The following is a 26,040-nucleotide window of genomic DNA, read 5'->3' as shown; positions in this document are numbered from 1 at the left end:
AGAGGTGAAAGTTGATAGACTAGGTGACCCCTTGTGGTACATGTGTGATTTCGTCTCTGCACGTTTGTTTGTGGTTTTTGCAGCGAGGTTCGGCAGGTATAGGTTAGTATGAACGTACATCAATTATTTTATTGCTATCGATGATATATGAATATCTGTGGTAGCCGAAAACAGATATTTATGTGGGAAACAAGGCGGCGTAACTCCGGTAATGTGGGGGGAGGGGGGCATCAAATTATGCAGTGCACATATTCTATGATACAATTTGTAAGGTACGAATGTTCCGCCCTGTCCCTCACAATATCATTTATTTTAGACTGGAACTCAGTTGTGTAGAAACGGAAATAATTTTTTTTTAATTTAACAGTTGAAACAATTGCAGTAACGTTAGAGAAGTAAGTAAATTCATTGGAAACATTTCGCCATCAAATGCCAAATGCAGTTAGTATATTTGATCATAAGTTGTGACATGAGCTTAAAAGTGTGACTGTGAGTGACATTACATGAAGCTAAAACTTTATTTTTTCTCCACATCCAGATCAGGAGAATGTCGCTGATGAGGAGCATCCTCCGGCTGCAGCCATTGGTCAGCTGTGCCACCTCCATCATCAGACAACCTGTCTGTCATGGCAGATCAGCCAATCAGCTTCTCTCCTGTAGATCACATGACCTGGTGAAAGTTACTGCTGTTAGGTACTATGCAAAGAAAGGTGAAAGGAAGCTTACCTTTTGTTTATTCCAATGGTATTATTGTGGAAAAGCAAATGATAGCGCTAGCAAACAATGCCAAATGGAGGTGGGAAGATGTGTTGTGCACCATTGTTGTGTACTAGTATGCTTGTATACTGTATTGGAAGAAACTTACAGTCGCCTGCGTCGCAGCCGACCGATGATGATGATGAGTATGCTTGTGTAGATGTTGTGTTCAGCACCATGGACAGGTGTGTGTGCACAGACTGTGTTGTGCATCAGTACCCTGTAGGGTTTTATGGATGGTGAGTTCAGCACCAAGGACAGGCATGTATACAGGTAGTGTTGTGCACCACCGTAAAATCACCATTGTAAAATTGCCAATACCACCGACATTTTTTAGTTACCTTTTGTAACTGTATGGATGTAGTTGGCATAACGCACCAACTTCCCAGGCATACGGCTCGGCAGCAGCTGGTTATATTACACTGAAGTTTCGTAAAAGACATCCTGCTTATTTCCACGTATTTGTAAGAGGCCAGGTCTATATGCCATCAGGTAACAAGGTGCTTGGTACCTATCAGTAAAGTATAAATAATGTTCTCTCCTATTATTACAGTCTGAGACTATTTCTTTAATCTTTTCTTTTACCTGTAGGTAAGAAGCCCCAGAAGGGGGGAAAGGGCGGAGGTCGGGTGGAGATCAACACATCTGTAGGGTCAGAGGTCACAGACATTGAAGCAGTCCGAGGGAAAATGCAGAAAGCCTTGGATGCGCTGAAGGAAGAATACGTCAAAAACCTCTCACTGAGAACTTCTGTAGGTAAGTAATCAAGTGCATGGACTAAGGTCATCTTTCGCGTTCTGCAAGATACTTTGTTAGGCACTTTTTCTTTATATTACTGACAGTTTAAAATCAGTTGGGATACAGCTCAGATTCAGTTATAGTAAGTTTCATTCATCATCCATCACCTACATAACCTGTCCTTCCCATGTTTGTTGTATTTTGCAGGTTCCTTAGACAGCATCTCAGTTCAAACAGTAAACGGAAGATTTCCGCTGAACCACCTTGGACAGATCGTCATGAAGTCTCCACAGATGTACCATGTCAACATGGTGGGGGCACCTCAGGTCAGTGACGTAACATGAACCACATGGGTTGGAAGCAGGGTTCTAGCCAGCATCCATCCTTCTAGCCAGCATCCAGCATTCATCCTTTTCCTGCTGCGGACAGACAAAAATTTGCCCATTCCGTCCTATGTGATGGAAAAAACTTGTCATAAAGATATTGTTTAAACCAAGCTGAGTGTACCAGCAACATTTGCCCCTCAAAATAAAGGAAATAGCATTTCAGAGGGTCTAATTTTCCTGGGGATTATTACCTCGGACCCCCTAGGACTGCCTTCGACATGATTTTCATTTAAATTCCAGGGGATAGAAAATTTTTTCCAGCTGGCTAGAACACTGGTTGAAAGTCTGGCAGTCTTATATCCTATACACTTTTTCTCTGTTGGAGAACTTAAAGGCTATCAGCCAGTCACAGTTCTTGCTTTGATACCCGCCATCCGATGACATCTTGATTTACTCATCATTCCGGAAACTTTCTACCACTGCCAGCCAATCACAGGTCCTGTATCATTTTCCTCCTAATCCAGGAAATCCCCTCAGTCCTTCAGGCTATCAGCCAATCAGGGATGAACTTGAATCCCATCCAGGAAGGCAACACCATCAAGGTTCCCATACCCAAGTAAGTCATGCATATTCTCTGTCCAGGCTATTTTACAATGTGTAGTTAAGTATCTAAAACTCTGTCAGTGGCCACATGTTGTGATATTGTTTTGTTAGCATTCTAGATTTGAAGTTTGTTATCATATTGCAGCTTTTCCGTTACACTCCCCTAATGGTAACAGTTATATTTTGGACTCTGTAAGTTGTACCTCACCATGAAGAGAATGCTGGCTGGACCCCTGGCCCAAAACTACACTGTATTTTGGACACTTCACTTTTGGAAAAGATCCTGAAATTTCTAGTGAATTTTAGGCAATAATACCAAATTTGTTTTCCCAAGAGTTACAAAGGAACATCGTGAGAATCTAGCCAAGAAAGCCAAGGCAGGGTGCAACAAGACAAAGGACCAGATCCGAGACATCAGGAACCAGGCCATGAAGGAGGCTAAGAAGGCAAAAGCAACCGTCTCAGAAGACACAGTCAGACTGGTAGAGAAACAGGTGAGGTTTTCCTGGTCTTTAAGGAAATGCATGTTTTCTTTAAGACTTAGTGTTCCAGACTTTTCTGTACTACCCTGGGCTTGAGTAGCCACATGAGACATCGTCACCCACAGACAGTAACTGAGGCTGACCTGACATGAACTTTATGCTCGGTCACCAGCAAATGCCGATGATGTTTTCTTTAAGTTAATCAAAATAATATCAAAGTTACTTGTAAATTTCTTGCTGAAAGCTGTTTCATGGTGGCCGTAGTGTGCACAGCAGGGTGTTTTACTGTACTTATGCCTTGGTTTGTTGGTTTTAAAATCATCAGAAAGGTATAACTCACAGAATAGATTTTCAGCTTTGATGCTTTGAATCTTGGTCTGGGTATGCTTTTTTTCATAACAGAATTTTAGGTTATATCCTAATAAGCTGTTGAGCTTGTGCCCCCTGTTGATCAGTTTGTAAACTGCAGGCATAATAATAACAAGCCCCCATGTCATTAGGCAATAACACATGAGTGTTGTCTCATCTTAATCAGGTATTCATTTGTTCTTCCAGATACAACAGCTTACAGATGATTTCAATGGTAATGCAGAGAAGATATTAGAAGAAAAGAGTAAAGAGTTATTGAAATAGGACTTGTCTTACCACTTGGCTCAAATGTTGTAATGAATCAAATTTCAACAAGCAAAACTACAGTTGAAATCAAATTCAGTATTAACTTAACTTCCTTACCAATAGGAATAGATAGTATGAAATAAAACTCAACAGGGAGAATTAACTGTAAAGGATATCATTGTATATAATAGATATATACTGTACTGAATCACAGTATTTGAATGAAGTCAGTTTTACCACAATGAAAAGACATATGCATATGGACATTGTCATCATACGATCTACTGCATAGCACATTTCAAATACCCAACAGTTGTACTTTAAAATTTATACAAAACATTGATGTTTGAGATACCATTACAACATGGAAGAGAATTTTTAAAAACAGCTACATGTATGTTGTCAAAACATAAGTCATTACATTATTACTGTGATATTACATAGAAGTACCAATACACCCGTAGTTGGAGTAGTTTGAATACCAGGATGTGGTCATAAAATTTGTCACCCTGTTTTTAGACAGAAAAGTACATTCAGTAAAAATATTTTCCATCTTTATTCTATATCCTGGCAGTATCATCTTAAAATATTTTTGAGTTGAGAAAATAAATTATCATTTTGTTATGAATTCTATATCTTCATTTGTGATAACTTTACAATCCACATTATGTTGGTAAAGTGGGTTGAAGACATATATAATGGTCTGAAAGTAGATTTCATGCTCAATGGCCATAACCAAGCAGAACCCACACAGGTTGTGTTTAAATGTATCAACCATCTGTCACTGTACTGTATGCCCTATTGGCAGTAGCATTCTTTTTAAATCACTAATTCTAAAGCTAACTCATTTGCTTAACAAATACTTATAGTCATCTTTGGATCCAAATGAATTAGGACTCTAATAATACTGTGATGACATTTGAATGAGAATGATTCATTTGTAAAACATTGTAGCCTATAGGATGAATTGTATGATACATTACAAGGGAAAATGGTCACATATTTGGCATTAGAATCAGACAGGCAGGAGACATGGGAAGTCTACTGGAAGGTGTAGAGGCTGGGGAAGGGGTGCTCCTCTGTAGGCTGCTGCCTGTGGGACAGGGAAACAGACATTAGATTACCATCTAATATAATTGATAACAAGTTTCTTTGCAAGTTCTTGCCCGAGGGCTAATTGCAAGTACAATATAAACATAGTAGATATACAAGTGACAATGGACAGTTATGAACAATATTCTACTGTAAGTTTCATGAACTATTTATTTTGCTCATTTTAGATGACGAACTCTTTTCTAAAATCATCCAAAGTCCTCTTTTGCCATTCAAGAACAATCATACTGATACTCTAGTAATACGCTACAACACAAGTTGAAGCTTGTCAAAATGACTTGATTGTATACTTATCCAGTATCAATCCACATGTATAATGCAGTCTTTGAAATGAAACTGTGATCGAAAACATCAACGTATGTGGCCTTTCCAGTGTGAATTGCCACTTGGAAGCGCGTTGGGAACACTAGCCGACTACTGTCCACCCGTGTCAGGGACCCCTGCAGCAGTATAATCAAATGCAGTACTGAAAATTACAATACTATACTACTAATGCTATATTACCTTTATTTGCAGGGTAATCTTTATCCGTTGCTTTTGAAAACAGGGTATTTAGGGATATCAAGTCCATGGACAGTGATTTCAAATTGCAACATTTTCAAAATATTGCAGTTTATAACCACCGTCTGTCGTCTTGATATTGTTAAACTCTCTCCTCACTCACTCATCCTCGCCGCATATCAGACTTCGCTGAGGCGGGCCGTCATCGTTGTCCAAGTCTTCCTGTCTGAAGTTTCTGGATAAGTTTTTAAAAGCAACGTATATACATGTAGGTTACCCCGCGGATAAAGGTGAACTAGCGTTGCTTCAATCCTCACCAGTTCTCCTTGCTCCACTTGCTCTCCTGTTCGAACATGTGGAAGGTGTAGATGTGGCGAGACTTGTCGGACCTGTTTGCCTCGCTCTTGTGAACCACCTCACCATGAATCAGCACTAGGGCACCTGGATGGACAGAGGAAGGCAAGGTTGGATTAGTGGTCCTGCGTCTGGATTCAGAAGTTCCAGGGTTTGAATCCTGACCTACACCCAGTCAATTGGCAGAATCCCCAGAATACGCACTTCTTGTAGGAGTTGTAGACTTTGGGTGGGGATGCTCTGCCTTTTTTTGTCAAAGAAGACTAAAGCATGTTTAGAAGCACATACCACTTTCATCTTTGTGCCTTGCTGTTACCGACTCTTAGGTCCAGGGTTCAATTCCTGGTATATATACAATAAACATCATCCCTGTGTTGAAGGCGGTCACAACTTGCACCTTCTACCATGCAGTTTGTTAGTCTATGGGCCAAATCTGTTTTTTTTTAAATCTTCTATATACTGAAGTAAGAAACCAAACAATAATCTTGTCCTTTATATGATAACTTTTTTGCACTTCACCTTTTTTTACCTCCCCAGGTATGAATTCTTCATCCCTGTACGCCCTGTCCTCCCCTCTGAAGATAGTGGGCGGGTCCGATCCTTCTGGGTTCCTCACCATTCTTCTGGTAATGCCATCTGGGGGACAGTGTTCAAATCTATAGAATCAATGGGCACACTACATATTCTGGTAAAAGAACCTTCCCTCTGTATTTTTATTGGAATCTTCAAAATTTTCCTTCAAAGATATACCTAAGGCCACACCAATTTAATTTCTTGGTTCACGGATTTTTTCATAAAAATATGGAGCGAGAGGGCGAAATAAAAATAAAAATTGTAAAATGGTTGGGGTAAAGGTAACGGCTAATCCAAAACAAAGAAAAAAAGTTTTCAACTTGAAAAAAGTACAAAAACACTATTATTGTACAGTAACAGCACCTGTACCCATTCTTTAAGGAGCTTATAATATAAAGGCCGATTTGCTACACCAGAAAGTTGCTGAATGGTTTCATTAATGGTGAAAATTTGCTGAGTGGTAATTTTTATTTTAATTTTTTTTTCCAAAAAATAGGAGCGAGCGAATCTGTGAACCAAGAAATTTAATTGGTGTGGCCTAATAGTAGTTATTTATCTATATGGTTGACAACAGTGACAATAACTCCTTGTTTTGAGCAGTGCAAAATCTCAAACATTCTGAGAGAAAGTTAGCCTGCACACAATCCTCTGTGGTAACCGCTGACTCAATCATTCCCGTTGTGAGAGAGTGAAAAAATTGAACCACAGGTTATTTAGCCAGCAGTAACACTACAGAAGATGGTACCTTGGCTAGGAGAAACTTTGATTGATGCGATAGGAACATTTCTGACAGGTTTACAAAGTATCTGTGCTGTTTTCTGTAATCCTTTTACCTAGTGATAACACACACATACATGTACTTTATGTAATAGTTGTTGCATACATGCATACTTTATACCATGTACAATTGTCGTGCAATAAAGTTCTTATGTGATCATGTACCTCAGACCTCCCCCTGTGAATAGTGTACAGTCCCTTACCTGTGTGAGACTTGGGGATGAACCATAAACACCCGTTAGTGGTGGTGCAGTCCTCCAGAGCGATCCAGAATCCCACCAGCCTCATGGGGTCTGTGTACAGGAAGGTGGAGTCCTGGTGGGGGGAAACTGGGAGAGGGAGGGTGTGTGCAAAATACATTATTTACACACATGCATGTTTCACATTAAAATTCACTTACAGCTTGTTATATTATACTCAAAGCCATCCTAGACCCAACTTAGGTGTACTTAATACTATCAACCAACTGAATAACTAACTGAATAACTAAATGTCCAAACAACAACATCGTACAAAAGAAATCATACAACTGGATAAAGTCTCTAAAGAGTCAGATGTTTAACATGTTAGCACCAACTGTCTTTTATCACTGACTGAGGTTACAGTTGCCTTGTTTTACCTGGATGTCTAACATTCATAAATCCGCCATTAATCAGTTAATCATGTAATACTGGTAAAATGACTATTTCACCAATGAGGTGAAATTGCATGATGAAAAGAATAGTATAAGATGACACATAAAGACATACCTACGGCGCCAATCTTTGGGGGCTGCAAAATGCACAAACATGTTAAAATGAGAGGGGTATAAATATATAATATACGTTGCACACACATGCAAGTGCAATATCTGCATATTTATTTTGCATGGTAAAGTCCCAGCCCAAAAGTCTAATAAGTTTCCTTGACAGTGTACATTTTGTACAAAGAAGCATGTAAGATACTATGAAGGAGTATATGTACTTGAAAAAGGAGACTAGACAAGATGTTCGGGACGTGTTTTCTGTCACGTAGGCACTCTCCAGTACGTTGACCCGAGGTCATCAAGTTGGTAAACAAAATTTTTCTGCCGATGTCATATCGAGAAAGAACCCAGGAATTCCATGACAGCTGTACTTTCATAGTCAATGTTGAACCCTGATAATGTGCAGTTATATGCTGATCCGTGCATGTCAAAGCAAGTAGGTTTTATAGCAGACTCCCTGGTCTATTTAGCAGTGATTACGAAATACTATGATGCTTAGTACTGGATAGTACCTTCCGCTTGGCAAAACTGACGTTTTTATCACAAAGACTTTCATTTGGGAGTCTCTTTTGTTTATCAGTATAAATCAACACATGGAAAACGTTTCAGAAATAAGAAAATATTCTTAGTTGTGCCATTGGGGATCAAAAAAACCTATATTTTCAAGAGCTCACCTGTTTTGCTTGCTCTGGGGTCGCCATCTTGGATCACCTTTGACCTGTCCTTGGTGCTGAGGTGCCATCTAGCGATTTCTTCATACATTGCACACTAGAACTTTCTGTTTGTAATCAATTCATCGTGGAGTGATATGTTTATGAAAAATGGAGATATTGTTTTGGGTTTGTCTGTGTCTCTGCGTGTGTGTGTGTGCGAGCTTTCCCTTAATGATTCGATTAAAAAAATAAATAAATGATTCGATTTCTTTGTCCTTTGTGATTTTTCAAGCTAGAGAATTTGTAGTAGTACAATGTCTTCTATGTCCAGAATCAAACCCAAGTACAAACGCCAAACTGCACGCAGAAGAAGAAACATTCCGTAAAAACATTCCTCGAAAAACGTCAACTAATGTACATGTATTACCTCAAGCCGGTCCCCTACAAGTCGGTCATAAGTCTAGGCTGAGTCGGTTATGTGTTTGGCTGTAACGTGTACTAGTATTTGCCGTCGCATTGTCTATGTATGTTTGTCAGAAAAATGTTATTGCAATCACAAATCTATTCTAATCATAAGTAAACAAAATAAGATGTAGTCATAAATACAACTTTCCTTCTTCTAAAAGAAACACACAGAGGCTCCGAATATACACTTCTTCCAGCACCTTTATTTCACCACTAAATTTCATCATGTCATATGTTTTCAATACTTTGTAGAAAGAACACATTGGCCTTTTTCTTTTAATACACAATGGTCAACCTCACAGTTTGTCGCTTTTGCTTACGTTTACAAATATTGTCCTGATTTTACATGTCAAAGTTTCTTCATTTTAAATGAGTAACGTTACAGATATAGCATTCCAGAGGATCAAATATGACCAAACATGTTAAAACTCACACATTCATGATGTTTTAAGGATAGTAAGCGAGTCTCTCCGGCTGATAACATGGTCCCGTTTGAATACAGCTTCGTATATATATATATATATATATATATATATATATATATATATATATATATATATATATGTCTTTGTACAAGCATGGAGATTTCCTTCAAGTTCTCTTATTCATGATTTTAAGACAAAATTTACATTACATTTTAAGTTAATACTGTCCCAGAATTTGGCCAAAAAGTTAAAATTTTGTGCATGATCCCTGCGTTCTTTCTTCAAAAATGAAATATCTAAATACGTGGTGTTCACACCACGCTACAGCCTTAAATCCTTCTGTGCCAAACATCGGGAGTTTATGATGTATTTACCAATGTTTTGATATTCACACTGTCAGGGATGTTATTTGTATAGAACTCATTCAAATAGGAAAGCTTAAAAGCTTTACATATAATGTATTCTTACTTTCAAGATTTGAAAACATTTTTTTTTTTACTTGTGAAAATTTTAGCTATGATTTGATTCTTGCACTTGCTTAATAAAATCGCCTCGGCTAGACAGAGAAGAATTAAAGACTGAAATTGTTTTCCGAATAATATTCACCTATCATCATATGCTATATTATCTTGTCTACCTAAGTCCCCTTGTCACGCCAGAAATAAGCGTTATATTTTTCAGACCCTTTTCCTGTTAACTAAAAAAATGTTTTTGTATTGCCAAATTGACATCGTGTTAAGTCCACACAGACTGTACACTGCATTGCATAGCAGTGATGTTATGATAAAACTTCGGGTTCCCTGCAGACTTTGTTGTCAGACCTTTCGAGTTAGTATATGAAGAAAGCGCTTTAAGAATATCTTTGCCTCACGTTATAATTTTTGAATCTTATTTACCTTTCCTTTAATACTTAAAGTCCAAACGGATGCATAAAAAATGAGGTTTCACATTTAAAGTACGCCTATTTACTTGTAAGATTATTCAAACGGTTTCTTCTTGCCAATTTAAAGCAAAACTTCAGTTGATTTTGCATTCAAGATAATGCAGACGATTGAAAAACAACACTTATTTCTTTGGTCCAAAATTAACGAAAGAATAATATGTAATAGATTATATCATGATTTTCAATGTAAAGCTTACTTTGCCTTCTTCTTTACCGTTAATCTATTCTGATGTTATCGCACACATATGCATTAAAGCTTCTCGTTCCCTAAGCATTGAAGTAATAAATAGTCCTTACATATATATTTTAACCTTGACTCATGACAACTTGTAACACTATCTACGTGCTTTAATAATCATGCTGTTATTATCTGGATCTCAGCACTTCCACCTTGTTGCATTTTAAGCTTCAAGGGCATTACATAAGAATCAACCTTAAGTCTTAATCTTACTCCTGAGCATCTTTATTCTATTGGTCCAACGTACTAGTATACTGGCATATTGATGATATCTCCACAATCTCAATCTAATTCTAATTCTGATTGTTTCTCAAGCGTTGAGACAAATACCTTATTCCTGACATTGTCCTTTTATCGTCTAATACAACTAATAGTACTACAGTTTAGGGATTCTATTGTCTTATTCAAGTTTTTTTTTGCGTTGTTATAATCTTTAACATCCATTTTTAGCATCATATGTTCTAATTCATACATTATATCATAATTATATTATTGCTAGCCTCCACCATGCCTCCCTGTGGAGGCATGGATTGTAGAATTTGGCAAAAAAAAGGGGAATAGTTTACTGGAAGAGTGAGCCCGCGGGATGGTTAACATCACCCCCCCACACCCCTAACTGGGGCCGGTCAAATCCAACAAACTCACAGTCGACTAGTCAGCGTAGTTAGTCTGATAGACACTATGGTTTTCAAGACAGCTTACAATCCTGACTTTCATCATTTGCTCATTTGTCTAATTTTGTCTTCTTTTAATCGCTTGAATAACTTGTCTTGAAATACTCTTTCTTCTCTTTAGCTTGTGCATTTGTTCAAATATATTCAAAGAATTGCCATACTTTGATTGTTTTGAACACTGCTTTGAAAGGGCAAATACTGCTCGAAATTTTCAAGATATTGTGAGATTGAAATCAGTTTATCCGAGGCCTTTAGTTCCATTCATTCAATGTCCCATGCAATTGTCGTGTCCTGAGAAAGTCAGCAACGTCGGGTTTTATAATTGTGTGTATGAATACTGCAAATAAGCAAAGTAGGAAAAGAAAAATGTAACTACTACGTATGCACATACTTTCACTGCCAAATTGATTCAAATACTTACTATAAGGAATCAATTTGGTTGTCATCAATAGTCTTATTACATCTTGAACATAAGAAAAGTACATCCAATTTTCAGTATTACCACCATTGGCTGTGCAAATTCATGTGACCAAGCCTGTGTGCTTTCCTAGTTACTTTAACCGGGCTCCCACACCCCCTCCCCGGGTACATAGGTAGTAGGTGTTTTTCAAATCATTCCGGATTCCTTTCTAATTGTTCCACAGTTATGTATTCATACACACATGTATAAACGCCGTGGCTGATGGCGACAGCCTTGTCTTCATGATGCGCTAGCCTATTAATGGGACTAGTCCAAGCAGGACTTTGAAAGGTATGGGGAAAATGAACGGGAAAATATTCGGTCGAATCAACCACCAGACAAAACGACAGACGCGACAAGCAAATGCATCTCCAAAAATGCGGGCGATACGCTTCAGCCAAAGCAAAAGCTGGGCTTTCCCCAGGATATCTTGTAAGAAATTCTCCAGCCCCTGAGGCATGATGTAGGAAAAACCATCGATCAGGTATTTGAGACCGTCGATCAGATTTTCAAGGTAGTGACAAAATGCATCAAATCTCGCTTTAACGAGCCTCTCAAAAAATTCCTTGATAGCGTCAACTATGTACCCGTATGCTTCATCAATGACATTACAGATAACATCTTGGATGTCTTGTATGACACTATTGACAAAGGGGAAGAGATCGCGTATGATGTCCAGGGCGGCATCTCGGACCCTTTCGATGGTACTGCGGATTTCATCGATGACGGACAGGATTTCGTCATGTACCGTTTGTTCCGCCTGGTTGATAGCGTCTTGCGCGTTGGTGATGATCTCCTCGACCGAACCTTGGACATCGTCTATGAAGTTTCCGACCTGCAGCAGACATAAAACATAATTGAACTGGAGTTCTACATCTTCTTGAGCTATTCTTTTTTAAACTATGGCCCTGCAATTTCAAGAGGAGTCGCCAGGGACCCGAAACCCACAATTAAGACTTAATCTCCCTCCGAATAGCTCGATATCACTCAAAAGCCATAATAAAGTACATAGCATGTCCAGAAACAAAAGAAACCAGAACCAGAGAAATCTAAATATTTTGAGTAGTCATCAAGACCTATAGCTACCCACATACCAAATATCACGTCCACGTACCAAAGAAACAAAGAAACTATAATGGGAGCTGGATATGTTCAAAGTAAATGTGGGACGGGAAATCGAAGTAACAACATTGTTGTGACTCACTTCCTCTTTAATGTTCGACCATATGTCATAAATGCTGTCCCAGAAGCCTTTGTAGCGCATTTCTAGGCCGGAACGACAGTCGGGTGTTGTCAAGACTTTGCATACTTGCTGCAATTGCCTCGGCTCAAAAATGCACTCTCTGTAAAGACAGGAAGAAAGGAAGGGCATATAGTGATTTCTTATAGGTTTTGCTGTGTTTTCTGGATACATCGTCTTAACATTGTGAAAGAAAGGAAAGCAAAGTACAACCCATTAAAACTTCTCTTCCAAATGACCTATCATAGTGTTATCATATACTAGTATCTCTTACAGTACTTGGACTGGACATATATCGGTCTACAATGTTTTCAGCATGGTATATGAACAACTCTTTCCAGTTGAATCTTAGAAATGACCAAACCACAAAGTCAATGCGCACGACTTATCAGGTTCTTTCGGGACCCTGTAGAAGAGTATACAAAATGTATGTCTTAAATTGTGCTGTCTTGCATTCATTCAATGGGATGTTTTGCGCTTGATGTAGTATCAGGTGCAAAACCTGTGGTCAGAATATTAACGGCTAAGAACAGTTTGTTTAGTCCAAATTCTCATTTCAAATTGCTTATCTTCTGGATCCCGTGCAATGATATTATTCATAGTATATCAATAAAATTGATACTGAAAACAGGAAAACAGGAAAGGCAGGTTAGTAAAGGAAATAAACCAAAAGAATAAATTACATCCTCACCCTTCGTTTGGTCCAGCATCATCTTCCCAGGGATAAGGACCTGTACAGACAAATATCGTCTTGAAACATCAAAATCAAAATCTAACCACTTCTCAACGTTTCAAGAATTCTATGAATTTTCCACAACGGGAAACATAATGATTGTTCTTGAAAACCCAAACTCAAATGGAGGGCATGATTTGAACACTTACGTTTGTCCGCGATGGACTTCACCAGTGCAGGGCAGGTACCTGAAGCAGAACATCACATTTTGGTTTCCAAAATAGAAGATCACAGTAGAGAAACAAAGAAACAAACACAAGTACGGTCAAATTACCGAAGAAACCATTTCTAACAAAATAGTAAAGGAATAGAGGGACAAGGAAGGCAAATGAGGGACAAAAAAACAAGGAAAAGGCACATGCAATACCGTCATTAGCAATACAAAAAAGGCAAAAGAAGGCAGGGCAAAGACAACGGTTAAAATAATGGTAATAAAAGTGAAAGGATAGTACAGGACCAAAAGCTTTCAAAAAGGGAAAATGAATGAATGTCAGTTCCAAACAAACATTGTAATGGTTTCCTCTGATTTATGCAAGTAGCCCATTTTTAACATTCAACATCTTACTGTGGTGTTGCAGTCTTTAGCTAGTTTTTGTTCTGACCAAGAATAGAATAAAGAACGCCGTGGGTATCATACCACAGTTGTCGATGGTCAGGCAGGAGGCCAGCCAGCTCGGGTCCTCCTGAGTCGTGTCCACGACCCGCGAGCTGCTACGTATACCGCTGATGGTCTCCAGTCAGTTCATGTTGACCAGGCTGCTGCGCCCTATTGCGCCTGCGTACACCGTTATCCCAGCGTTCCTGGCGTTTTCGGCATAGCCTGCTACGTCATCCGTATTCTAAGCAGGAGAGAAATTGAGAAATCTTCGAACTGCTGAAGAAAAGAGTCTACATGTCTATGGTGGACATTGTGGAGTCATATGCTGAGCTACTTTTCAAGCCGAGGTTAGGCGTTTTGGTAGGCTTTCTATTTTGTATCGTTTTCTCAATGCGCGTTGGTCATGTAGCTGACATGATGGAAACCATACAAAATAGATAAACCGAAGAAACGCATAGAAATGTCAAAAACGGTCGGAGCCGAACCTAGTTAGGCTCCGACCGTAATGCTTTTTTTCTGTTTTTCTAAAAAAATCCTGATAATTTGATAAATTGCAGCAGTTTTCAGGCTACACTTTCTGTTGTCAACACTGTGAACTTACTAAATCTAATCTAAAAATAATTGTAGAACTGACGTTTGTCAAAATAGAACATACATAGAATACAAAAAAATCACGAAGTAAGAATGGCAATATGCCTGCTTACACGTCCATTGTAAGTACCGTAGATCCTTCCATCCGCCAGGACCACCACCACACTGGGAAAGCCAGCATGCCACTGCGTCTGGAAAATAGCAAGAGAAAATGTGGCTGCAATTCTCAATATCGTCACCTACATCATAACGACACACTAGTTGAAGGGAATTTAATTTCATTCCAATTTATTTGATCATTTTGGCGGCAATATCTGCCAGTGTTTCAATGGTGAAATAGTCTGTGGTTTATTAAACTCCGCTTGCGCCAGGTAATGGAGAAGCAGCTGAGTGACCAACGTCAAACGACCCCTCAAATTTGACAGATGGCGATGTAGAAAATGATATCACTCTAATGTGTGTAAAATTGACATTAGACCGTGTGATAATATGATACTGAGAAAGAAATATCTTCAAAGCATGTGGTGTTATTACCGTGCACTGTGAGTAGTAGATGCAGTAGCCGACACGCGTGGTTGAGGGGCAGGATTCGACTTCTTCCACAGCATTCACCAGAGCGGGGACGTTGTTATAGTAGCACAGGGGGATGCTTCTGTTGGACTCACACTTACAATGGATCAAACCGACCTATATATAGTTTAAAACGGTAGCGAAATAAATGAGTTAGAATCGACTTGGCAGCAATTAATGTCCCGAACATTGTTTTGAAAATAGCATAGCGAACTCAGCGAATCTCAGGGCAAGGGTATATATTCCTTAAGCTCCTGTTTGAAACAGTAAAGCATTATAGTTGATATAGTTGCCAAATGTATTTGATATTTCTTTAAATCTGAAGGGGCCCTCCTAAACATTAATTGATAGAAAGATACAAGAGATCATGGCAAATGCCGAGAACAAATATGCACTATCAAATATATACAGTTGTCATGTTAGCTCTAGAAATAAAATCTGTGGTGATGCAAGAACGGCACTCACATTAGTGCAGTTGTAACACTCGATGAAGTGCGCGATGTACTCTTTGGCTAGTGCGAATCCCTCACTGCCGATGCTGGAGGACCCGTCAACCAAGAACATCAGATCCATGTCGCAGTCACAGTTTGGTGGAACTGAAAATTAATATGAAACAAATGGGTGAAACATGAAAAATGCAATCTATAGCCACTGAAAAGAAAATGGATTAACGGAATGAGAAAAAAAGAGACAAAGGGGTGAAAGGGTGATCTCCATTGCACCATTGTCCTTGCCTACATTTTTACATGATTTTTGCATTAATCAAAAAGGATTGGAAGACAAGAGATACTTTCTTTATGTCACTATGTATCACAAAAATTGTCTTTATATCTTTGCCATATTAGCAATATCCGTGTACCATGTATACATGCACCATGTTATCTTGATTATTGACTGCAATTATTGCCAGATCACGAATTGGTAAAAAATACTATCCTCTTGAAATGATTAAAATATTAGTTAAAATGGCTTCAAATGCAAATTGCCCTATGCTTTGATTGGCCAAGTAGTCAACACAGCAATCCAAGCTATCTTGATATCAAATTCAAACATGAAAAGCATGTAAAAAAGAATAAAATAGGAAATAGATGATCACGGAGTTGAAATATACATTGACATTTGTGTTCCCGACTTCCTAGTTGAAATGAATCCCCCCTACTTACCCACTTCGTTGGGAAGGCTTTGAGCATTTGCCCCCCACACGGCGACCGACACCAGCCAAGCGGACAGCAGCACTTTCCACAACATGCCTCTGATTTCGAAGTCTGTGGAAAATTAAAGGACAGATGGTAACACACAGAGAGTACATGATATTGCTTGAGATTCCTAAACTGATCGAAAAAAACTCTGACGATAAGTGGACTAAGTCAGTTTGGCTAGCCTGTAACTAGTATCCCATGATCGGGAGCGCCCCGGGATCTCCTCGGTAGTGAGAACGTTTCCCGCCGGCGCAGGTCGTCTAGCAAACGCCCGGGGAAATTCTACGGGGTGGGTTTCATAAACCTTGTTGGGGATCCACGGCTATATTCAGAAAGGCCAGCAGTTGGGGAAAAAGCCAATCGGTATTTGGATGGGTAAAACACACTGATTAAAGGTGCTTAAGTGAATTGATCAAACCATACAGTCCTGTCTTACACAGATTGTGCTTAATTGGTTTTAAAAAGTCTCACCAAGCTTCTGCACAAGTCTAACAGTTACTCGATCAATGCTCCTGCAAACTGTACCCACAGAATTCGAAAGGTACTGGTACTACATATATATATATTTGGCAACTCTATTCGCGTTGGTCAAGTTTTTACCTCCGCGGACGAATTGCCCAGGAGGGCACACAAGATACCCCGTCAGGAAAATGCACAAATGTAGGTAAATAACAGAAAAAATATACAGAAACAAGAAAAGATACAGCGACTAGTAGAAAAGTTACTTGGTTACTAGTAGAAAGGTACTTACCGCCTGATGCACTCGGGAAAAGCTGGAAGGTTGAACACGGTAGAGACGAGTTGCTTCTAAACCGGACCCAGATCACAGCTCACAGCCCGCTCTTTCAAGAACAGTCCGGTTTGGATCAGAGAAAACGACGAAATACGCCGGAGAGTAGAACACAGACCGCTACGTGGCAAAATCAAGAACTGCTACCATTGGTCGGCGTCAACACTGACGCAATCATAAATTATTATAACTACGTTGCATCACTTCTAGAGACCTGCGCAGCTCATTTCAACAGCAAAACGGCGGCTCTAACAAAAGTCTATGTGGTGTTGTCAGTAAACATAACACAGCACGCAATATCCCATATCAAAATTTGTATCAACATGGTCCAAAAAACAATTAGAAATTGACCAATATCACTAGCCTTCATTGGAATATATATTTTGGTGGTCAAATTGTTACTGGTGGCAAGTTAGTATCCACACATATGGGGCAAAACAATATCTTTCGGCTGCCGTGGCCAATGGATACCGCTTCGTCTTGATCGACGTAAAAAATTTTGTCACAAGAAGATTCGGATTCTGTTGAAATTAATCACAATGTTACCACAACTAACGCTTAAGTGCACATCAAAGAAGAAAATCGTGTTTAAACACCGCGGTTTGTATCTCTAAAAACAAATGACGCCGAGATTTGATCTTATATCCTTGTCGGTCTATTTTCCCTTAAGTCTTTGTAAATACCTCATACGATGCGCTTTATTCAATATATAGAATACAGTATACAGAATATCAACACCATGAATGCCGTTATGTGTTATATAATAGAATACCATCACCACCAAGAGTGTCGCTATCTGCTATACAAAATTCCATGTCATGTTTTGTATACTTTTGCGACAGATATTAACACTGAGGCATGACAAAAACACTAAGACAAAAAGGTATCATCTCATTTGTAGTTATTTGCACGCTATGACAATAGCAACTTTCCTTTCACTATATTAGATATTGTTCAAGAATTAATCATTTAATGTAAGTGAGAGCTGTTGTTATTTTCACATCCCTTTTCCCTGCCCTATAGTTTTGTATTACTATGATATTGACACTGTATATGTACTCAAGTCTTGCACTATAAAAACTACGGCCAGTAAACCCTTGTACCAAACACACGCGCGCGCCAACACAGACTAGCCCAAAACATTTCATTGCGGTAGCGTGTATTATCCAAGCAGAGGTTGGGTTGTGGGGATGATATAATAGAGCCGCGGATAGGGAGCATGTCAGCAAAAATCCCGGCCACTACAATCCCCGCACTCAACCTCTGCTTGGAGAATAGTAGCGTGCAGGTAATAACAGATGAGATATTACATGTGGCTAACTATCCCCGGAGTCCCTTCATGTCATTGTCGTGTCACCATGTTTTGTAAAAAAAAAATACATATCATGACATTTTGCACGGCACTTTGCGACGCTGTGGTGTCTATTATGCAGTTGCTTACACAACACATAACTGCATATTATTACTATTATGAGTTAAGCGGACCGTCTGTCATATTTACAGAGACTTTGGGAAAAATGGAGCAACACGGATATAAGATCGATGAAATCTCGATGTCAATTGTTTTCGAGTAACAAAACAAACAGCGGCTTAAATTACAAAACTGATATTCGTCTTTGATGTGCACTTAAGCGTCAGTATTTGTAATATTGGTCGATGTCTAGCTGCATTTTAGACCGTATTGATGCGTGCTATATTTCTATGAATCTTGCGTAAGGTGGTGCTATACTTGCCGACAACCGATCATTTTACTGGACCAGGTGTTTTCATGTCTTTGGCAAAGTGTACAAAAATACAACATTTAGGTAAAGGGTGAATGAATCAGCATTATAATTGACACCATAAAAATTATACACAGACATCTTTTTGAGGACTGAAACCAACAATCCATTACACACAGTCTGCATGCCCGTAGCCAGGATTTTGGTTGGGGGGGGGTTCTTTTTAGTACTTGTGGGACCATCGAGCGCCGCAGGACCCTCTGAAACGCTATTTCCTACGTTTTGACGGGCAAAATTTGCTGGACAAGTTCAATGGAATTATTCATGAAATACACGGCTTTCGGCGTAAGTCTTCATATTTTCACCATGTCCGACACCAAAGGCGCGAGGCGTCGCAATGGAGGTCCGGGGAAATTTTGAAATCTGGACCCTCTGAAAAGCTATTTTTGTTGTTTGTTGTTTTGTTCGCCTGCTCGTTCGTTCGTTTGTTTATTTGTTCGTTAGTTGGTTGTTGTTGTCTCTTTAGCCGTTTCCGTTCGGTCGGCTGTTTGGTTGGTTGTTTAGTGTTAAGCGTAGAATGATTAAAAAATCACCCCTATGACATCATTTTATCTTGTAGAATGCGGAGTGTGATCCCTGTCACAGGACAGGAAGAGTGGACAAAACCAGATTCTCAAGTGCATCAAAAGAGACTCCTGTCTGTTTGGGGGATGACTGCACTTCGCGGACACATTCAAATATTGACTAAAGACGAATGAAACACCAACCAGAAGGCCCATTCCTAATCAAAACGGAAAATAAACTAATTGGAACCAGAAGCTCAACTATGAAGTCACTTGAGCAGTTTGTACAGCACATGTGTTCTGTTACATTCAGCTGTGTTCATTCGTTTGCACAATACATTCCTCAAACATTACAACATTCATTTTCACACACACTCACTCACTCACTCACTCACTCACTCACTCACTCACTCACTCACTCACTCACTCACTCACTCACTCACTCACTCACTCACTCACTCACTCACTCACTCACTCACTCACTCACTCACTCACTCACTCATGGCCCATGGTCAGTATACCATGGCCACAGTCTCGTTTTAAAAACATGATATTGTTTACAAAACAACAAATTATATGTGGGTAATCAGGTCATTCAACTTTAACCTTTCACCCTACGGTCCCTTTAGATCTTTTATTGCCCTTGGCCGCCATTTTAAGCAGCGTGGAGTAATACTTTTCGCTTGTCTCTGGTGAATTTTTTCTGCGTTCGACGCTTTCACGACTAGAAAAGTTTCCCAATATAGAGGTAAGTACTCTCGCTAACTGTGTCGACCCAATATAGCTGAATCAATGGTGTGTTTTGCTGGAAAACAATAGTATGTGGAGCGTCAGTGAGGGTTATAAGTCATTCGTAGGATTCCTTAGGTGAATGAAACCGCTCAAAGAGGTCAGGACGCATATGCGGTGACATTTATTCTGGGTAGTATGTCAAAGGTACAGTCCCCTTAGGCCTTAAAAGAAAACAGCCCTTGTCTCGTTGTTGTTGTTGTTGTTGTCCTTGTTAAACGCCATCAGACTATTATTTCGCTAGACGGGGTATCTTTTTGCTGAGTAACATACAGTATGGATTTAGTTGTCTCCGTGGCATGTAGCTCTTGGTGCCTTGTGCTCGGGAGTTACTGGAGGTGTTTCTAGGAGAGTACGTCAAATCTGTGCGTCCCCTTCGATGTACCGGAACATCCGTTTGTTGATTCCCTCTTGTCTCGACCATTGTTTCGATTTGCACAACAATGTCTAGCAGACGTGTTTTCTTTCATCTGGGGGCAGCACGTCACCGGAACGTACTGCGCCTGCGCGAACCCTGGTGTTTTGGGGCTTGGTTTGGTCAACGTTGCATTGAAATACCGCTTGTTGCACAGTATATGTTAGAGACATGGTTTCATGCAAAACGTACACGGGATTTTACCCTTATATACGCACGTACTTCCTTAAATGCGGCCCTTTAGTAAACCAGGGGTTTAGCAAGGTTTAGCATGTCTATACTTTTCGCGCAGGCGCAGTACGTTCCGGTGACGTGCTTCTGGGGGCTGGAGCTAATCTCAAAGCAGATCCTACAATGGCATAAGATAGTACCAAACTGGCCAAGGAGTGTAGTCAGCCAAGAGGTGTGCATTTACCCGGTAGCCAAACACACTCCTAAGCCGGCTTCACTCCTCAGCTTTTTATACTATCTTATGCTACCGTAGGATCTGCTCGGAGATTAGCTGGGGAGACTCATGCATGATAATTATATTGGATCGCTTGCCGCGCCGCGTTATATACATTTGTGTATTACACTGAAGAACCTGTCACACCCAACCTTGGTACTTCCATCTGCAAACGGTGTTCTGTGCTATCTAGTGAGACTATACGGGTACCCTACTCACGGTGTGCATGGTGGCAACGAGTGCCACTTTGTATGTTAGTTCTAGGAAAATATTTCAATTGTCGATCTTAACACTGTCTTCATCTCGGTCTAAGATCTTAGGAATGGACAAGCTTCCTTTTGGGATATCTACCGAATATCCTGAGAACGAGACAGACCCAACAGAAGAAGACGTGGCAACAGACTCGGAAAGGCGACAGGAGGATAGCCAAGAAATGCCACACGAGTACACTGGCGTATGCGAGGAATACGGGCATTGTGCATATAGCGGCTCAAGTCTAAGCTTGCATATTAGGGAACATGCCGATCCAAAACCCCACAAGTGTGACCTGTGCGACTATTCTGCCAAGTGGAAAAGCGTTTTAGATCGACACGTACAATCTAAACACGCTGTTGACAAACAATTCAAATGTAGCCAGTGTCACTATTCATCTGCATGGAAATATTCTCTTGATGTTCACATTGCAACCCACACTGGTGACAAACCCTACATGTGCGGGGAGTGCGGGTACCGAACTGTTACAAAAGCTATGTTAGCAGCACATATGAGAACTCATACAGGTGAGAAACCCTACAAATGTGACCAGTGTGACTATTCTGCTGCCCAGAAAAGTAATCTAGACAGACACATGGCCAAACACAGTGAAGAAAACGCCAACAAGTGCGAAGAGTGCGGGTTCTCGACAGCTGACAAGTATTACCTAGCCCGACATATGCGAAAGCATACAGGTGAGAAGCCCTACAAATGTGATCAATGCGATTACTCTGCTGCCCACCAGGGCAGTTTAAACCAACACATGGCTAAACACACCGGTGACAAACCCTACATGTGTGGAGAGTGTGGGTTCAGAACGACGGGAAAGACATTTTTATCCCAACACATGTTAATTCATACCGGTGAGAAACCCTACAAATGTGACCAGTGTGACTATGCTGCTGCACAGAAAGTTAGTCTAAACAGACACATGGCTAAACACAGTGACGAAAAACCAAACAAGTGCGGAGAGTGCGGGTACTGGACTGCTAACAAGTATTACCTAGCCCGACATATGCGCCAACATACAGGAGAAAAACCTTACAAGTGTGATCAGTGTGACTATGCTGCTGCACATAAAGCCAGTCTAGCTCAACACATGGCGAAACACACCGGTGACAAACCATACATGTGTGGCGAGTGTGGATTCAGGACTCATGTAAGGTATGTATTGTCCCAACACATGAAAAGCCACGTCGGTGAGAAACCCTACAAATGTGACCAGTGTGACTATTCCGCCACGCAAAAAAGTCTTTTAAACAGACACATGGGTAAACACAGTGACGAAAAACCAAACAAGTGCAGAGAGTGCGGATACTGGACGGCTAACAAGTATTACCTAGCCTTGCATATGCGCAAACATACAGGAGAAAAACCTTACAAATGTGACCAGTGCGAATATTCTGCTGCACATAAAGCCGGTTTAACTCAACACATGGCTAAACACACCGATGAAAAACCCTACATGTGCGGTGAGTGCGAATTCAGGACTCATGTAAGGTCTACTTTGTCCCAACACATGCTGAGTCACACTGGTGAGAAACCCTACAAATGTGACCAATGTGACTATTCTGCCACGCAGAAAAGTCTTTTAAACAGACACATGGGTAAACACAGCGATGAAAAGCCTCACAAGTGTACTGTTTGTGACTTTTTTACGGTTGATAAGTATTATCTAGCCCTCCATATGCGGAAACATACAGGTGAGAAGCCCTATAAATGTGACCTGTGTGAATATTCTGCTGCAAATAAAGCCGGTTTAACTCAGCACATGGCCAAGCACTCCGATGACAAACCCTATATGTGTCAGAAATGTGGATACAGGACGGCTTACAAGTCTCTTTTATGTCAACACATGAAAACTCATACCAGTGAGAAACCCTACAACTGTGACCAGGGTGACTATTCTGCAGCGCATCATGGCAGTTTAGACCAACACATGGATAAACGCACGGGGGACAAACCATACATGTGTGAGAAATGTGGGTACAGGACGGCTCACAAGTCTGTTTTATCTCAGCACATAAGAACCCATACCGGTGAGAAACCCTACAAATGTGACCAATGTGACTATGCTGCTACGCAGGGAAGTAATCTGAACAGGCATATGGCTAAACACAGTGATGTTAAGCCATACTTGTGTGACGTGTGTGGGTTCTCGACTGTTGATAAGTATTACATAGCCCAACATATGCGAAAGCATACCGGTGAGAAACCCTACAAGTGTGACCAATGTGACTATTCTGCTACACATCAAAGCGGTTTAGCCCAACACATGGCTAAACACACCGGAGACAAACCCTACATGTGCGAGGAATGTGGATACAGGACAACCGACACGTATGTTTTAACTGCACACTTAAGAATCCATACCGGTGAGAAACCCTACAAATGTGACCAGTGTGACTATTCTGCTGCACAGAAAAATCTTTTAAACAGACACATGGGTAAACACTGCGATGACAAACCTTACAAGTGTACCGTGTGTGGCTTCTCGACGGTTGATAAGTATTACCTAATCCGGCATATGCGAAAGCATACAGGTGAGAAACCCTACAAATGTGGCCAATGTGACTATTCTGCTACGTATCAAAGCAGTTTAGCCCAACACATGGCTAAACACACTGTTGACAAACGCTACATGTGCGAGGAATGTGGATACAGGACAACCAACAAGTATGTTTTAACTGCACACATGAGAACTCATACCGGTGAGAAACCCTACAAATGTGACCAATGTGACTATTCTGCTACGCAGAAAAGTCTTTTGGACAGACACATGGGTAAACACTTTGATGTAAAACCATACCTGTGTGACGTGTGTGGGTTCTCGACGGTTGATAAGTATTACCTAGCTCAGCATGTGCAGAGGCATACAGCTGATAAACAATAGTGCTCATGAGGTCAATGTTACAGTGATTCTTCCACTGCACATAGAAACAATTTAGTCGAACACCCACCGCGGATTCAGTACAGCTGGAAACCTTCGGTATGCCGGACTGCTTAAAAATGGGAGCAAGCAAACTAAAAAGCCTGATGAGATGACGGAATATCCATGCTGATTTCTAGGAGTTAGAAGTAGTGAGCGGACCTTTTAACGATCATGATCAACATGGCCAATTGGATCGAACGTTGGCTCTCAACGTCATACAACTGAATATTATTTTTTAATGTAGTCTTCATAACACAACCGTCAAACTATCTGTCGTCTTCCTCAATGCGTATTGATGGTTGTGTAACGCAGAAGGCTGCATGTACGTCCATTTGATCTACTTACTTAATCTACTAACCTGATGAAACTATATATAACTGAACTTTTACTTTGTTCTTCTCACCTTTTTATTGTTACGTACATTTGCATGCTATATTTATTGTAGAATAGCGTATGTTATATTTGTTATTCTAGAAGTGTTCACAATATTATGATTATAGCCATTTACATCTGTTGCATAGCCTTTAGTGAAATCTAAAAGTAGTTCCATCCCCTTGTTCACTTACATGTTAACTACTTACTCCTTAGCTCGGGTACCATGCGGTTAGTAGTTCGCTCGTGTACATGCTTCTCTTGTCTTCTGCTTCTGGAATAGCAGAGAACCAACTACTGTAAATGTATTTAAGTTCGCGAGGATTTTATTTCGCGTTAGCGGGAAAATGGAGTGTTTGCGGTGGTATTAAGTTCGCGGTAGCGCCACAGACTGTAGTCACATACTGTAATGGAAAAATGTTCGCGGTAATTTTAAGTTCGCGGTGAAGTGACCACCGCGAAAACCGCGAACATAAAACTACCGCGAACATTTCTGCATTTACGTATACAGTATATATAGTGTATGACAACAGTCGGAGCGAGAAGCGACTGTATATAGTGTATGCTAAATGTCAGAACTACTATCCGGATGGTACCCAGGCTACTTACTCTCGGGGACCTATTCCATTTCGAACTGGTAGTACAGTGCGGTTGAGATCACCCAGCCGTCGGATCGGATGTAACAACTTTTGAAACTTTTTTTAGTTCTAAAACATATCACTAATGTTTATTTCTTTTATGGTTCATTGTTTGCACAGTATTGTTATAGTCTCTATTCTTATCTGCCGGACAGCAGTAGTATGAGTTGTGGTCTCTATAGCTGGTATTGTTTCTTTTTACCTGGGCTGGTGCCATTTGAATAAAATGCCAATTGAAATATTTCACGTTTCTATGTTTTGTTGGTAGGTCCCATTTAGGCTCAACCAACCCCCGTAGTTACCGCCGTAGTTTGATGGAAACTGGTGGAAACAAATGGAAATGGAACGAAACATGCAATATAGAACAAAGCCAAGTGATGAAGAGTTTTCAATGCGTTCTTTTACTGGCAGAGTAAGGTCACATTGACTTGGTCTTATGGATGACATCCGGGCGCGCATTGATTTCCGCCAGTTCTAACAACAACAAAAAACTGGCCATATGTCACCCCGTATATATCATCCCTGGTCAATCAGAATTTTAAATGGCAATATAAACATGATTGAAATGGCGACGATCGTCTCTTGCAGTCTTACTTAAGACAAACCAATTCCGGGAATGAGTGTTCTGGATATTTAGTCCTGTGGTTAAACAGCATTTTTTGTTTAACTATAACTTTTTTCTTTTGCCCGTGCGCGAGCATTACTTTTGGGGTCCCCCGAGCATGTCATCCATAAAAGTAAGTACATAATA

The 26,040-nt window shown here is 40.2% G+C and overlaps 4 protein-coding genes across 4 annotated transcripts; 2 read left to right on the top strand and 2 right to left on the bottom strand.

Moving 5' to 3' along the window:
* On the top strand, nucleotides 1-4,139 carry LOC118421225 (ribosome-recycling factor, mitochondrial-like). Its single transcript, XM_035828394.1, has 7 exons — nucleotides 1-102; nucleotides 539-710; nucleotides 1,348-1,512; nucleotides 1,702-1,820; nucleotides 2,345-2,436; nucleotides 2,758-2,917; nucleotides 3,461-4,139. The coding sequence occupies exons 2-7, from the start codon at nucleotides 548-550 to the stop codon at nucleotides 3,536-3,538; spliced, it is 777 nt and encodes a 258-aa protein (XP_035684287.1). The 5' UTR covers nucleotides 1-102; nucleotides 539-547; the 3' UTR covers nucleotides 3,539-4,139.
* LOC118421227 (phytanoyl-CoA dioxygenase domain-containing protein 1-like) lies at nucleotides 3,680-7,690 on the bottom strand. The gene is made up of 5 exons (XM_035828397.1): nucleotides 7,588-7,690; nucleotides 7,042-7,167; nucleotides 6,008-6,124; nucleotides 5,452-5,575; nucleotides 3,680-4,613 (listed from the first exon to the last, which is right to left on the bottom strand). Exons 1-5 carry the CDS (start codon nucleotides 7,673-7,675, stop codon nucleotides 4,562-4,564), a joined length of 507 nt encoding a protein of 168 aa, XP_035684290.1. The 5' UTR covers nucleotides 7,676-7,690; the 3' UTR covers nucleotides 3,680-4,561.
* A 1,583-nt stretch (nucleotides 7,691-9,273) lies between these two features.
* Nucleotides 9,274-16,421, bottom strand: LOC118421898. Its single transcript, XM_035829403.1, has 9 exons — nucleotides 16,337-16,421; nucleotides 15,639-15,769; nucleotides 15,138-15,269; nucleotides 14,717-14,794; nucleotides 14,052-14,145; nucleotides 13,564-13,602; nucleotides 13,373-13,412; nucleotides 12,646-12,784; nucleotides 9,274-12,276 (listed from the first exon to the last, which is right to left on the bottom strand). Exons 1-9 carry the CDS (start codon nucleotides 16,419-16,421, stop codon nucleotides 11,692-11,694), a joined length of 1,323 nt encoding a protein of 440 aa, XP_035685296.1. The 3' UTR covers nucleotides 9,274-11,691.
* A 3,647-nt stretch (nucleotides 16,422-20,068) lies between these two features.
* Nucleotides 20,069-25,532, top strand: LOC118421653 (zinc finger protein 208-like). Its single transcript, XM_035829087.1, has 2 exons — nucleotides 20,069-20,194; nucleotides 21,416-25,532. Exon 2 carries the CDS (start codon nucleotides 21,418-21,420, stop codon nucleotides 24,238-24,240), a length of 2,823 nt encoding a protein of 940 aa, XP_035684980.1. The 5' UTR covers nucleotides 20,069-20,194; nucleotides 21,416-21,417; the 3' UTR covers nucleotides 24,241-25,532.
* The last annotated feature ends 508 nt before the right edge of the window (nucleotides 25,533-26,040 follow it).

Source organism: Branchiostoma floridae, chromosome 8 (assembly GCF_000003815.2).
Source record: "Branchiostoma floridae strain S238N-H82 chromosome 8, Bfl_VNyyK, whole genome shotgun sequence".
Lineage (NCBI taxonomy): Eukaryota > Metazoa > Chordata > Leptocardii > Amphioxiformes > Branchiostomatidae > Branchiostoma > Branchiostoma floridae.
The sequence above is the reverse complement of the archived record's forward strand: the minus strand, read 5'-3'. Positions and strand labels throughout refer to the sequence as shown.